The following is a 13270-nucleotide window of genomic DNA, read 5'->3' on the forward strand; positions in this document are numbered from 1 at the left end:
GGCAGGTCTGAAAGAGCTGTGCAGCCCGGCCAGGCTGCGGGACTGGCGAGTGCTGGCTGCCCTCACACCAGGGCAAAGGCACATTCTGCAGAAATGGCTGCCCTGCTCCACCTCAGGAGGAGCATCAGGAGCACACCGGGCCCTCCATGGGGGCTCACAGGTGACACAGGGCCGACCATCCCACTCTTGGCATTGTGTGTGGAGCCTCCAAAAGGGCTCCCTAACCACCACAGCCAGAACTCTGCTCACTGCCTGGGTGAGGCAGAGCTGTACTGGCCAAGACAGAAAGCATCCCTGTGGGATGTGGTGGGTGTAGGAAATCACTGTCCCTTTACACAGCCCTGTAAGGGCTTGAATTGCATTTGGGAGTCATGCTTTAAGGGAAATGTTTCCCTCAAACACAGGACAATAAAGCCTTTCCCAAGCCCTCGGGACACTTCAGCAGGGAAACCCTTTCAGCAGCAGGAAGTGCCAGGGTCCCTCAGCAATGAGGGCAGGAGGATGTGCCCCTCTGTGCCACGGTGAGCAGCGTGGTGCCACCCAGCCACGCTCAGTGCCATGCTTCAGTCTGGCTACCAACGAGGTGCTCATGGTCTGGGCACTGCAGGAAAGGTGAAGGAACAGGCAGAAATGAAGCTGTAGGACAGCAAACATGAGCTGCAGCAGTGACAGTGAGTCAGCAGGTCTTAGTGCCTTGTTGCTTCTCAGCTGAACCTACCCAGTCTCTGCCAATTAAGGAAGTTCAGGGGAAGCAGCTCCAGGAGAAACCAGCAGCAGTGAAGATGCTGATGAGCCAAGGTCAGATTTCCAGAGATCAGCTTCAGGGGAGAAGCTGAAGCTGAACCGCTTTCCCTTGAACCCCAAAGCAGTTCCTGCAGGCTAAGAAGTGCTGTGCTGCTCTCCGGAGCCCACCCCACATCCCCTGCCCTGCTCAGCACCCGCCCGCCCAGCTGGGGCAGGGACACTCCCCCGCGGGGCAGAGCAGGCGGAGGACGCGCTCCCGGATCTGCCTGGTCCTCACCCCGTAGACAATGGGGTTGAGCATGGGTGGCACCACCACGTAGAGGTTGGCCAGCAGGATGTGGACGTGGCTGGGGATCTGGCGGCCGAAGCGATGCGTGAGGAAGGAGAAGAAGGCCGGCACGTAGAACATGAGGATCACGCAGAGGTGGGAGCCGCAGGTGCTGAGGGTTTTGAGGCGAGCCTCGGGGGACGGGAGGCGGAACACCGCCCTGAGGATGAGCGCGTAGGAGACGGCGATGAGCACGACGTCCAGGCCCGAGGAGAGCAGCGCCGTGGTCAGCCCGTACCAGACGTTGGCCCTGATGTCAGCGCAGGCCAGGCGGGCGATGCCCATGTGCTCGCAGTAGGTGTGGGGCATCACGTTGTGCCCGCAGTAGGGCAGCCGCTTCAGCAGGAAGATGGGCGGGAACATGATGCAGAAGCCGCGGGCCACGGCGGCCGCGGCGATCTTGCCGATGGCCGAGGGGGTCAGGACGGCCGCGTAGCGCAGCGGGTCGCACACGGCCACGTAGCGGTCGAAGGCCATGGCCAGCAGCACCGAGGACTCCACGATGAAGCTGAAATGGGTGAAGAACATCTGCGTGACGCAGGCGTCAAAGGAAATCTCCCTGGCGCTGAACCAGAAGATGGCCAGCATTTTGGGCACGGTGGTGGTGGACAGCAGGAGGTCGGACAGGGCCAGCATGGCCAGGAAGAGGTACATGGGCTCGTGCAGGCTGCGGTCCGTGGCGATGGCCAAGAGCAGCAGCAGGTTGCTGAGCACGGCGGTGAGGTACATCAGGCAGAAGGGGACGGAGATCCAGATGTGGGACTCCTCCATGCCCGGGATGCCCGTCAGGACAAAGGTGATGGGGTCGAAGCTGCTCTCGTTGAGCTCGTACATGGTGCTCCCGTGCTCGGCCTGGCTCAGCTCTGTGCGGGAAGGAGAAGGGATAAACCAGCCCTCTGAGCCTGCAGTGGCCCATGACACCTGACAGATGCTGCAAATCGGGACACAAGTGGCAAGGCTCCTGCCTTCCACCCCAAGGGGTTCCCTTGCTATGTTTGGTACAAAGGACCCCGTTTGCTCTGCCAGTCCTACAAAGTGTGTCTGGAAGAAAACATCTCTGTTCTCCCACTGCTAAACAGGTCAGGCCTTTTCCCAGCTCTGTTCATCCACTGCCACAAAAACCTTGTACAAGTCATAGAAATAGTCATAAAGTCACTCTCAGCCTTGCCACAGTCAGTGGCTCCATCTGTGAGCACACACACAGAGCTGTGTCTCTGGTGGTCTCCAGGGAGGTGAAATGACACCGTTTCTCACCCTGCTCAGACCAAAGTTCCTTGTAAAACCCCAAATATAGGAATAAATCCTTTCCCAGTATCAATGCTGGGCAGTGTCTGGGATGTGACTGACATTCCACTGGCATCTGAGGGCTGTGGGCACCCATCACACTTCTCACCTGGATCCCCTGTAGGCACTGGAAGTGGCTCCAAGGTCACCTGGGCGCCTTCTCTGCTCCAGCTGAGCAACCCCAGCTCTCCCAGCCTGGCTCTAGAGCAGAGGGAGCCCTTTCTTTCCCTGCCTTTTGCTTCATTCCTTTTCTACTCCTTCATGAAGAAGGGCAGAGACATGGTGGACTGCACAGAGCGATCCTTGGACAAAGGAATTCTGCCCCAAAGCAGAAATATCCCAGAGAGACGCCCCAGATGCAGAGCTCTGCACTGACGCTGGGCCCTGCCTGTTCCAGGCTCTGAGCTCAGTTTTCCCAGTTCCCGAAGTGCTGGGGCAGCCTGAGCTGGGAGCTGCGTGCACACCTGGGAGCTCTGTCCCGTGACAGATCCGCCTGAGGGGATCTGTGAAGATGTGAACAATGCAAACCAGCCAAGCTGCAAATCCTCCACAAAAGCTTTGCCATGAGAAGGGCTTGAGGAGAAAGAGCACCGCAGGACTGCTGGGTTTAGGTGCTTCCCCCATCCCACCCCCAGCTCCCATTCCCTGTGTAGACTCCATCGTACATTACAAAAAGCTCCAGGCCAGGGCTGGGATGGAGGAAAAGCAGTTGGATTCGGACCAGAGATAAACCTTCCCTGCTCAAAGCCTGATTTACTTTCAAGCAGCAGGTACCCAAGCCAGACGTGTTTGCATTTCTAAGTGCTTCCATTAAGGACTCTCAGCTCCCTGAACCAAAAATCCACAGTTAAAACATGGCTCAAGACAGAAAAGGCCTTCAGCTCATCACAAATATTTGTCCAGTCGCCTCTTCCACTTGCAGAGCCATCACCCAGGTAAATCAAGCCTGCACGGGTCTAGAGCAGGGGATTAAATCTGCCTGGGAGCATCCCCAGGCTCCAACACCAGCCAGTGCTACCGTGTGTGGGCTACAAAGCGGCTCAGCAAGGCTTTCCACCTCCACTTCCCAGAAATACGGAAATCTATTCCTCTCACACAGCCCCGTGCTCCCCTTCAGCCTTTCCGCAGGATCCCCGCCCCAAGCCCCGCGCTCGGCACGCCGCGACTCACCGAGGGCAGCCCGGGCGGGAGCGGAGCCGCAGCCCCGGAGCCCAGCGCTGCCGGGGCTGCGGGCACCGGCCTTCCCCCCGCGCCTCGCCAAGCTGCCGACCCCGCACCTCGGGAGCCTTAAATCGCCGGCGCATTAACCATTAACAGCAGTTAACACCCCGGGGAGGCATTTCCTGCTTTTCCAGCATTGGCATTGCAAGTCATTTTCTTCTCTCCTCGCAACGCCGGACCCTGGGCCGGGCTGGCGAAGAGCTGAGCAGGAGGTGGGCACAGCCTGAGCTCTCCTGGGATCCAGAGAACCATGAATGTCTGAGGTTTATCCGCAGCAGGTGAAAATTGTCTCATTCCACTGCTGGAACCTCCCCAGGCAGTCTCCTCCAGCTGCCGGCCCCCTCTGCCAGCCAACCCCAGCCATGGGCAGCCATCTACCATGGTGGCTTTAATTATTGTGAGGATCATTGACCAAATCAACAATCTCCAAGTCATTATTAGGAAGGAATTGTTCCCCGGCAGGGTGGGCAGGTCCTGGCACAGGGTGCCCAGAGCAGCTGGGGCTGCCCCTGGATCCCTGGCAGTGCCCAAGGCCAGGCTGGCCACTGGGGCTGGAGCAGCCTGGGACAATGGGAGGTGTCCCTGCCATGGCACTGGGTGGGCTTTGAGGTCCTTTCCAAGCAAAAGCATGCTGGGGTTCTGGGATTCTGCGACCTCTAAGACCATCAGGTGCAAAAAGGATTGTCAGAAAGTCAATACTGAGTGTCCTGCCCCACCCAGCAGCACCGATCTCGGTCCCAACCCTTCCTCCCCCGTCCCTTCTTCACCCTGGGACACATCGCCCTCCTCCCCCAAAGATACAGCTCCTGGAGCAAGAAGGAGTGGGAGGTTCTGGCCTTGCAGAAGGATCCTGGATCCAGGAAAGGCTCTGACAAGGCACCATCGCTCCTGCAGCTGCTGTGGAAACGTTCAACAGGAGCCTCGCAATTACAGCTCCGGGTGTTGCCTCTCCTCTGCTGCCTCATGCATCTCACAGTGCAGCACTCGGGTTCGCCTGCTCGGGCTGCAGGAAGGGTTTGGGCGATGCCTGAGCTGTCCGGGGAGGGAGCGGGGCTGGCTCCTGCCGCAGCGCCCGGCCCTGCTGCCAGCACCGGCCTCGGGGAGCGGCCGGGCAGGAGCTGCCCGGGAGTCTCGGCTCCAAGCCGGACCCAGTGACTCGGGGGGTTCCTCCGGGCTCGCTGATTCTGTCACTCCGCGGAGCAGAGCCCCATGGGGCTCGCGCAGGGAGCTCCAGGCTCCCTCCCTGCCCAGGCTCGACCCCCTGGGCTGGTTCCAGGTGCCCCCTGCCCCACGCCCCCCGGACACACCTGCACAGCCGCCCACCGCGAGCCACGTCCCCCAGCAGCGCCGGGAGCAGCACCCCGCAGCCGGGAAGGGAGCCCCAGGGCGAGCAGGGACAGTGCGGGATGCCCGCTGGCCCCGCAGTGTTAGCGGGGCACTCCTAGGGCTGGCGTGAGGAACAGGAGCGCGGGTGGCTCCGGGGAAGCTCCGGCCGTGCAGGGACGAGACACGGACAGCACCACGGGGATCCGAAATGCTGAGACTCTGGGAGAGTGACTCCTCCCTGTGAGGCAGGAAATGCTCCTGCAGCCACGCAGAGCCACGGGGCTCAGGGGACACCCAAGGACTGTGGCATCATCCCGGGGCTCCTGGTGGCTCACCCAGCGTGGGGGCAGGCAGGTGGCACCAGGGCCACCCCCCGAGACCCTGGGCAGCCACTGCTGGGGAGGCTGGCTGGCTCTGGGTGGAGGAGGAGCAGGGAGGGGGGTCCTGCAGCCTGGGGATGGGCATGGGGATGAGGATGACCTTGGCCTCTCTGAGGGCTCAGCTAGGCCAGGCTGACTGAGCTGAGCTCTGGGCTGATGCCACTCCTGGCTTTGGGGTTTCTCTTCCCCCACATGGTGAGCCCAGGCTAAAGATGTGCAGCTCCCCTGGGGTGCTGCAGGGGGGACAGAGGGACCCCACAGAGGGGAGCACCGGGCTGGGCAGGGCTCCAGGGTAAGAGGGATGCCAGAGGAATGGTGTCGGAGCAGATTCCAGCTCTGGCAGCAGCATCCCCGAAGAGCAGCAGCAGCACCCCCAAAAACGTCCTTTGGGGCTCAGCCCGTGGTCTCAAAGAGCCAGGTTTTGTCCTTCTCCCTCAAAGCAGAACGCTGAATGTTCCCCGAGAGCCCAGGGCCCAGCAGGGCTCTGCTCCATGCCAAGCTCGCTGGGCTCTTTGCTCTTCCTCTGCTTCTCTCTCAGATTCAGGGGCGCTCCACAGCAGGCACGGCTCTGGGGCTCTGCCCTGCCTCCAGTCCCAGGGCCACAGCTGTGCCAGCCCAGGGGCGAGGCTGGCAGTGCCCCAGTCTGCTCACACACGGTGTGGTGGTGCTTGTCCCCTCGCTGCAGGGCCCAGGACAGGCTGGAGCTGGCGCCGTTCTCTGCAGAGGAAGCGCGGGGAGCGCAGGCTCACGGCGGCTGTCACACCCTGGTGTCCGAGGTGGTGAGGGCAGCCCGGGGGCTGGCACTGGCACCGGGACATTCCCGAGCTGCTGTCCCTGCTCCTGGAGCAGCCTCCCTGGAAGGATGTCACCTGCACGGAAGGCTGTGGCATGAGGGGGGGTCACCTTCCTCCTTGGCATCACGGCCAGAGGTGCTCCACAGACCTCTGCAGACTGTGGAATCATGGAATTGTCACACCCCCTGCACTGCCAGGGCACCGCTGCCCCGTGTCCCAGTGCCAGATCCACAGGGCTTTAAACCCCCTGGGGTGGGGGCTGCATCGGCCCCCAGTGTCCAGCCTGAACCTCCCCTGTGCACCTTGCCTCAGTTTCCCCAAATCCCGTGCCGCTCCCCCCCGAGCAAGCAGCTGGGGCATTCCCAGCTCCAGTTCCACACCCCAACTTCTCCCCACCTCAGGAGCAGGGCTGGTGCCCAGGCACTGCCAGCACAAAGGAGCAGGAAGCTGAGGACGGGGGACAAAGGGGTGGCTGGGGCTCAGACTCCACCTGGGACCCCACAAACCTGCAGGAACTTCCCTGCTGCCGCCTTGGTGATTTCTGTGGTAGCTCTTGGGGATCCCTGGCATTGCTGGAGTGACGGAGATGGGCTGTGGCTGCTGGTAAAATACTGATTTTACTCGAAAACTAAATAATTACATAACTAAGTAATTAAATAATGAATTTCCAGAATAACTAAATAATTAAAGCCATTGAGTAATTAAATCATTAATTCACTTAATAACTAAATAAATAACCAAACCGGTCAATAACTAAATAGCAAAATAAATAACTAGATAATTAACTGCCTCATGCAGAAGCAGCAGGCAATCAATCATCCAGCTAATTAATTGTTGCAATTAACTGCCCTCTCTGCTCACAGGGCAGCAGTGCTACGGGAACGGCCCAGGACCCCAGAGCAGCTGCCCAGGGTGGGCAGGGATCCACCGGAGCTGCTCCAGCCCCAGCAGCTGCTGCCCCACCACCATGAAGCCCCAGGACCTCCAAGGGTGGAGACGAGCTTCAGGGTCACCAAGTCCTACCTCTGGTCACCTCCTATGAGAGCACCGAGCCCAGCTGCTCCCCCAGCACTGCCAGGGCCACCACAGACATGTCCCCAGCAGTCACACACATAAAGGGGGGTGAGGTGACAGCAGGGCGAGGGGGACCTGAAGGTCTCCAGGTCCAGCCCAGCAAGGGGAGGAATTCCCATGGGAAAGTCCCTGGCTGCGGAAAGGCTGACTCAGCACAGCAGATATTGTCACCAAAATGGCAGAGATTGCACGGAATGACATGGAATTACACATAATTACAGATGATGGCACGTAATTACCCTCCTGACTCATGCTGCAGTGACAGCTGTCCTGGTCTGCCTGGCACAGCGCTGGGCAGCAGCCCCCCAGAGCTCCAAACCGAGGAAATGGCCCCGGCCCTGGGCTGGGCAGCAGCTCCCCAGAGCCCCAAACCCAGCAATTCCACCAAGGAAACTGCCCTGGCTCTGGGCTGTAGCTGGGAGGGAGCTCCTGCCTGGCACGGGACTCTCCAGCTGGGAGAACGAGCTCAGTGGTGGGGTGACAATGGGGCCAGGTCTGCTCTGCCCCATCACAAGAATCCCCCAGGAGCTGGGGTGCCCCAGGAGTGTGGTTCACACAGGGAGGGAACAGCCAGACCCTGGAGCTGACCGAGGGGCAGGTGGGACAGGGACATCAAACCTGTGCCCGGGCTCCCGGGCAGGGGCTGGCACGCCCTGGGAAGCCAAGGGGGTCCACAAACTGGTTTTAGCTGTGCCACTCTGATGGGGGAATTGGCCAAGCACATCCTCATTTTGGATGAGGGCAGCTCCCCGCCTGCCCTGCTCCTCGGAGAAGCACAGCAGCCCAGGCAGCTCCGGGTGCTCCTGGTGCCCAGTTGGTGACACCAGAGCTGCCACTTTCACTGCTATGTCTCTTGCAAAGCTACAGATCTACTCAGGACATTTGCCATCTCCTCAGGGCACTGGCCATCTCCCCAGTCCATTTGCCATCTCCCCAGTCCATTTGCCATCTCCCCAGTCCAGAGCAGCTGGGGCTGCCCCTGGATCCCTGGCAGTGCCCAAGGCCAGGTTGGACACTGGGGCTGGAGCAGCCTGGCACAGTGGGAGGTGTCCCTGCCATGGCAGGGGTTTGGAATGAGATGCATTTTAAGGTCCCTTCCAACTTGGACAAATCGGAACTGGGGAGCTCCACCTTGGAATCACGAGCCCCTTAGATCCAACGTCTCTGCGTTTGGGAACTTTGGATTGAAAACAAGGTAAGTCCAAGCGTGGCCAATTCCCACTCTGTGGCAGGGAGAGCACGAGGAGCCCCTTGGGCAGCTCAGCAAAAGCAATCAGAGAACTGAGCTGCCCCACAGGGGAACTCATTCCAAAATGTACCTGGAGAGAGCTGGCTGGGGATGAGCTGGTGCTGTGAACCCTCAGGAGATGGCATGGGGGGGCTTTGCTCCATACTGGCAAGTCAGGCTTGGCTGAGGAGCATGGCCAGGGCCACAGCCACCAGCTCCTGGGCCATGGATCGTGCCAGGCTGTCTCTCCCATGCCAGTCAGGTCTCCAGAGACATGGATTGTGCCAGGCTGGCTGGCCCTATGCCACAGCATCCTCCCATCCCCACAGCCCTGAAGGCAGCGGTTCCTGCTCTGGAGCAAAGGAGGACAAGGACAAATGCCCCACTCCTGCCACGGGAAGGGGGCTGGTCCCTCAGCTCCGCCACCGAAGTTTCTGTGATCTGGCAGAAGGTAAAACCCAGGACTGGGGAAATGGGAGTCCCCAATGGGGCACTGACCACTGCCCTCACCTCTGCTGGGAGCTGCTTCCCCAAAAAAACCCAAATCCAGCAACTCTGAGCATGTCATGAGGGTTTAGGAGGGATTAGGGATTAAGAGGGAAAGCTTCTAACGTGAGCTGTCCCTGCGCCAGCTCTGCAGATGCAGCAGGATCATCACCGGGACCCACAGCTCCCAGCAGGGCTCAGGGCAGGGCCACCCCAGCTCAGCCAGCCAGTAAAATCAGTTTGGGTTAAAAACCGGCTTGTTTGGATCATTCACAGGGGAGGTGCATTAGCCAAATAATCTGCTTAGGGGAGTGAAGGAGGAGGACTAATCACTCCGGGATGAAGGCTTGGGATAATCTCCCAAGGAGCAAATCACTTGGCATTAAGGTGAGGGGGATGTAGGTAGGCTCCAAGCCTGGCCTTTGGTCCTGGCCTGGGGCTCCCACAGGAGCTGTGGGGGCAAACCCGCAGCCCTCAGCGCTGCAGGGCTCCCCGGGAATGGGCACTGAAGCCTTGGGAAGGGCTGGTGGCACCGCCAGCCTGGGGGTCTCGGTGCTGGCACGGCCCTCGGGGCGTGTGGGGGCATTCAGCTGCCCCACTCGGAGCAGGGCTCTCACTCAGGCAGGCTCCCAGGGAATGGCCGTCCCTCTAATCCATGCCCAGGGCAGTGACCAAGGCTGGGAAATGTTCCTGAGACCGGGGGACTGGCAGGGCACAGGAATCCAACGGTGCCCGCGTGTCCCTTCCAACTCGGGCAGTTCCACGGATGAACCCCAGTGCACTCACGGCACCTCCTGGCACTGGACACCAGTAAGATCCCCCCCAGCCAACTGGGAACTCTCCCGCTTGTCCCTGGACACCAGGTCCCTCATCTCCACTGCTCCCTGTGCAAACGTGACAGTCCCGTGGTGCTGGCAGGACCAGAAGCCGAGGCACAGATGCCACCATGCCCCGAGAATCTGAATTTACTTGGAATTGTGTAAACTTACCTCAAACGCTGAGCTTTCCTTCAGGAGTCTGAGCATGAAGAGTGCCACAGCTCAACCCTGGGGCTACAGCTCCAGCCCCCAGCCAAAGGTGTGGGGCTCACCTGGAGCAGGTGGAGGTAGCCAGTCATGGAATCAGTTCGGGCTGAGGGACCTTTAAAGCTGATCCAGTTCCACCCCCCTGCATGGGCAGGGACACCTCCCATTAGAGCAGGGTGCTTCAAGTGCTATCCAAGCTGGCCTTGGACACTTCAATGGGAAAGGGACACTGCCAGAGCTGGCCCCAGATGCTGCCACCAGCGCTGAACCACTCATTCCTGCTGAGAAGGACCCTCAGGGCCACAGCTGCCCACCACCAGGTGACTTCAGTCTGAATCATTACCAAACCCACACCAGCACATGCTGCAGCGGCAGTGGGGAGGCAGCCACAGCCCAGAACAAACCAACACTGACCTGGGACACAGCAGGTGACAAGAGCAGCTGCAGTGTCCCCCTTCTGCCATTGCCTGGGTCCCCAGCACCACACCAGAGCCCACAGTCAGCAGTCCCGGTCTGCACTGCACACAGCTCATTTCAGCTCACACACAGATAGCTCCACCTTCCCAGCATTTATTCCTCCCAGCCTGTCCCCACAGGTGTCAGAACTTCTGGAACTGCTTCTTGGTGCCTGCAGCCTTGGTCACCTTGAGCACGTTGAAGCGCACGGTCTTGCTGAGCGGGCGACACTCACCCACCGTCACGATGTCCCCAATCTGCACATCCCTGCAATGACACCTGGCGTCAGGCGCTCCCGGGGCTCACCTGTCCCTGAGAGCCACCGACCCGGCTGTCCCTGCCGGGACAGGCGGTGCCCGGAACCTGCCCCGCGGTTCAGTAATGCCACAGGCGTTGTCAGCAGCCCCTCCCGGGGGACTCTGCAGACCATCGTGAGTTTGAACATCATGACCTGCGAGCAGGCTCCAGGGCAGGACGGGCTGTGCAGCCAGCGTGCCTGCCCGGGTGTAGGGACGGCCGAGGGACAGTACACACCTGAAGCACGGGGACAGGTGCACAGACATGTTCTTGTGGCGCTTCTCGAAGCGGTTGTACTTGCGGATGTAGTGCAGGTAATCGCGGCGGATGACGATCGTGCGCTGCATCTTCATCTTGGTCACCACACCTGCGCCAGGGCACGCACACCTGAGCCACGAGGGCCCACCAGGGATGGCTGCGGCGCCTGGCAGCAACACGGCCCAGCTCCGGGAGTCTCTCCTGGCGCCGGCCGCTCAGTGCCAGCCCATGGCTCCCCGTGCGTCACAAACCCCACCGTGGCTCTTTTCCAGGCCCTTCTAGCACGCCTCCCATCCCACCCAGCACAGCCGGTCCTGTCACCTGCATCAGTAAAGCCGTGTGGCAGTGTCGTCAGGCCCACACGGGCTCGGCAGACCATCGTGAGATTGGCATCATTTGCGGCTCCAGGACCGGGGCAGGCTACGGGGCCTCGGGGCTGATTACCTTGGCTACCTGCCCTACATCTGCCACGGGACCCCTCTGGGGATTTCCAGCTCACCTGACAGGATGCGGCCCCGGATGGAGACATTGCCAGTGAAGGGACACTTCTTGTCGATGTAGGTGCCCTCGATGGCCTGCAGAGACAGGCGGGTGTCAGGCAGCCCACACAGATCTCCCAGTGTTCTGAGTGCCCCCAGAGAACACGCAGGTGAGGAAAAGCCACCAGAGGCCCCGAGTCCAAGCAACGCTGCCAATGCCAGCACGGAACCCCCAAAGCACTGCACCCACATCAGCACTACCAGGGCCCAGTCCTGAGCCCAAGCCCCCTCACCTCCTTTGGGGTCTTGAAGCCCAGCCCCACGTTGCGGTAGTAGCGGGGCAACTTCTCCTTGCCGCCCTCACCCAGCAGCACTCGCTTCTTGTTCTGGAAGATCGTCGGCTGCTTCTGGTAGGCGCGTTCCGTCTGGGGGTGGGGACAGGGGGGTCAGCACGGGGGAGCGGGCACCGAGACCCCCGGCAAGGGCCGCGCCCAGCGAGAGCGAGCCCGGCCCGGGGCACCGGGACCCTGCCGCGCCCTCCCTGCGAAACCCCGGGCACCGAGATCCTTCCCCCCAGCCCCGGGACCCTCTGTCCTCCCGCAGCCCTCGGGGCACCGGGACCCGTCCCGAGTTCCGGGCTCGGCTCTGCTCCCCCGTAGCCCCGGGGCACCGACATTCCGCCCGCGCCTCCGTCCCCCTGCCTGACACATGGCCTCTCTCCGCCAGCTCTCCAACCCCAGGCACCGAGCTTTGCACCGCCCCAGGGCCTCGGAGCGCGGCCCCTCCGTCCTGCCCCGCCGCCCCAAAATCCCGACCAACCGACACCCCCCCCCCGCACTCCGGAACTCCGCAGCCCTCCACCCCACCGACGCCGGGCAGCGGGTCCCCGAGGGGAGCGAGTCCCCCGTGGGGAGCGGGTCCCTCATGGGGAGCGGGTGTCCCCCCCACACCCAGACCACCCACAGCTCCCCTCAGCATCCTCCCCCTCCCTTAGGGCACCGAGCGCCCCTCCCGCACGGCGCCTCCACCGCCCCTCGCGGGTCCGGGCCGCCTCCCCCGCGCCCCCCAGCACCGCTGGGCCGGTGTGGCCGCTCGGAGGCGCCCCCGAGGCCGTCCCGGTGCTGTTGTCCCGCGGGCCCCGCGCACCCCACCTGCGTGTCCGCCATCTTGGCGAGCGCGGCCGGAAAGAGGCCGCGGCGCGCGCGGGGCGCGGGTTAACCCGGCGGCGGGGCCAGGGGCAGGAAGTGACGCCACGAGGGGGGCGGGAACAGCGGGAGCCGCTCCGGAGTTCCGGAGAGAAACGGGAACGGAGCGTGACCCCGGGAACGGAGCGTGACACCGGGAACGGAGCGTGACACCGGGAACGGAGCGTGACACCGGGAACCGAGCGTGAAACCGGGAACGGAAAAGCCCTCCCAGCCCAGGGAGTCCCAGCTGGGCCCCATGCCCACCTTGTCCCCAGCCCAGAGCACTCAGTGCCACCTCCAGGGGACATCTGCAGGGATGGGCACTGCAAAGCTCCCTGGGCAGCCCCTGCCAGGGCCTGAGCACCCTTTCCATGGGGAAATTGCTGCTGCTGTCCCAGCTGAGCCTGCCCTGGCCCAGCCTGAGGCCGTTCCCTCTCCTCCTGTCCCTGTTCCTGGAGCAGAGCCCGACCCCCCGGCTGTCCCCTCCTGGCAGGAGCTGTGAGAGCCACAAGGTCCCCCTGAGCCTCCTTTGCTCCAGGCTCAGCCCCTTCCCAGCTCCCTCAGGAACTCTCCAGCCCCTTCCCAGATCCCTCAGGAATTCTTCAGCCCCTTCCCAGCTCCCTCAGGAACTCTCCAGCCCCTTCCCAGCTCCCTCAGGAACTCTCCAGCCGCTTCCCAGCTCCCTCAGGAACTCTCCAGCCCC

At 61.9% G+C, this 13270-nt stretch overlaps 2 protein-coding genes and 2 non-coding genes across 4 annotated transcripts; all 4 read right to left on the minus strand.

Annotated features, from left to right (window-relative positions):
• Nucleotides 1–831: 831 nt before the first annotated feature.
• LOC110474967 (olfactory receptor 52B2-like) lies at nucleotides 832–2112 on the minus strand. Its single transcript, XM_021538780.3, has one exon. It carries the CDS (start codon nucleotides 1904–1906, stop codon nucleotides 932–934), a length of 975 nt encoding a protein of 324 aa, XP_021394455.1. The 5' UTR covers nucleotides 1907–2112; the 3' UTR covers nucleotides 832–931.
• An 8328-nt stretch (nucleotides 2113–10440) lies between these two features.
• RPS11 (ribosomal protein S11) lies at nucleotides 10441–12613 on the minus strand. Its single transcript, XM_021538727.2, has 5 exons — nucleotides 12532–12613; nucleotides 11674–11805; nucleotides 11401–11476; nucleotides 10881–11010; nucleotides 10441–10613 (listed from the first exon to the last, which is right to left on the minus strand). The coding sequence occupies exons 1-5, from the start codon at nucleotides 12544–12546 to the stop codon at nucleotides 10490–10492; spliced, it is 477 nt and encodes a 158-aa protein (XP_021394402.1). The 5' UTR covers nucleotides 12547–12613; the 3' UTR covers nucleotides 10441–10489.
• LOC116184336 (small nucleolar RNA SNORD35) lies at nucleotides 10713–10799 on the minus strand. The gene has a single exon (XR_004149099.1). It is a non-coding gene; the product is annotated as a small nucleolar RNA SNORD35 (small nucleolar RNA).
• Nucleotides 11219–11302, minus strand: LOC116184337 (small nucleolar RNA SNORD35). The gene has a single exon (XR_004149100.2). It is a non-coding gene; the product is annotated as a small nucleolar RNA SNORD35 (small nucleolar RNA).
• Nucleotides 12614–13270: the final 657 nt, after the last annotated feature.

The sequence above is a fragment of the Lonchura striata genome, chromosome 2, assembly GCF_046129695.1.
Source record: "Lonchura striata isolate bLonStr1 chromosome 2, bLonStr1.mat, whole genome shotgun sequence".
NCBI classification, from domain to species: Eukaryota; Metazoa; Chordata; class Aves; order Passeriformes; family Estrildidae; genus Lonchura; species Lonchura striata.

Coding starts and splice junctions, on each gene's coding strand:
- RPS11 (XM_021538727.2), bottom strand. Junction 11,011..11,400: donor CCGGGGCCGCATCCTGTCAG/GTGAGCTGGAAA, acceptor GCCCTGGCGCAG/GTGTGGTGACCAAGATGAAG. Junction 10,614..10,880: donor CACCTGTCCCCGTGCTTCAG/GTGTGTACTGTC, acceptor GTGTCATTGCAG/GGATGTGCAGATTGGGGACA.
- LOC110474967 (XM_021538780.3), bottom strand. CDS start 1,906: ATGTACGAGCTCAACGAGAGCAGCTTCGACCCCATCACCTTTGTCCTG.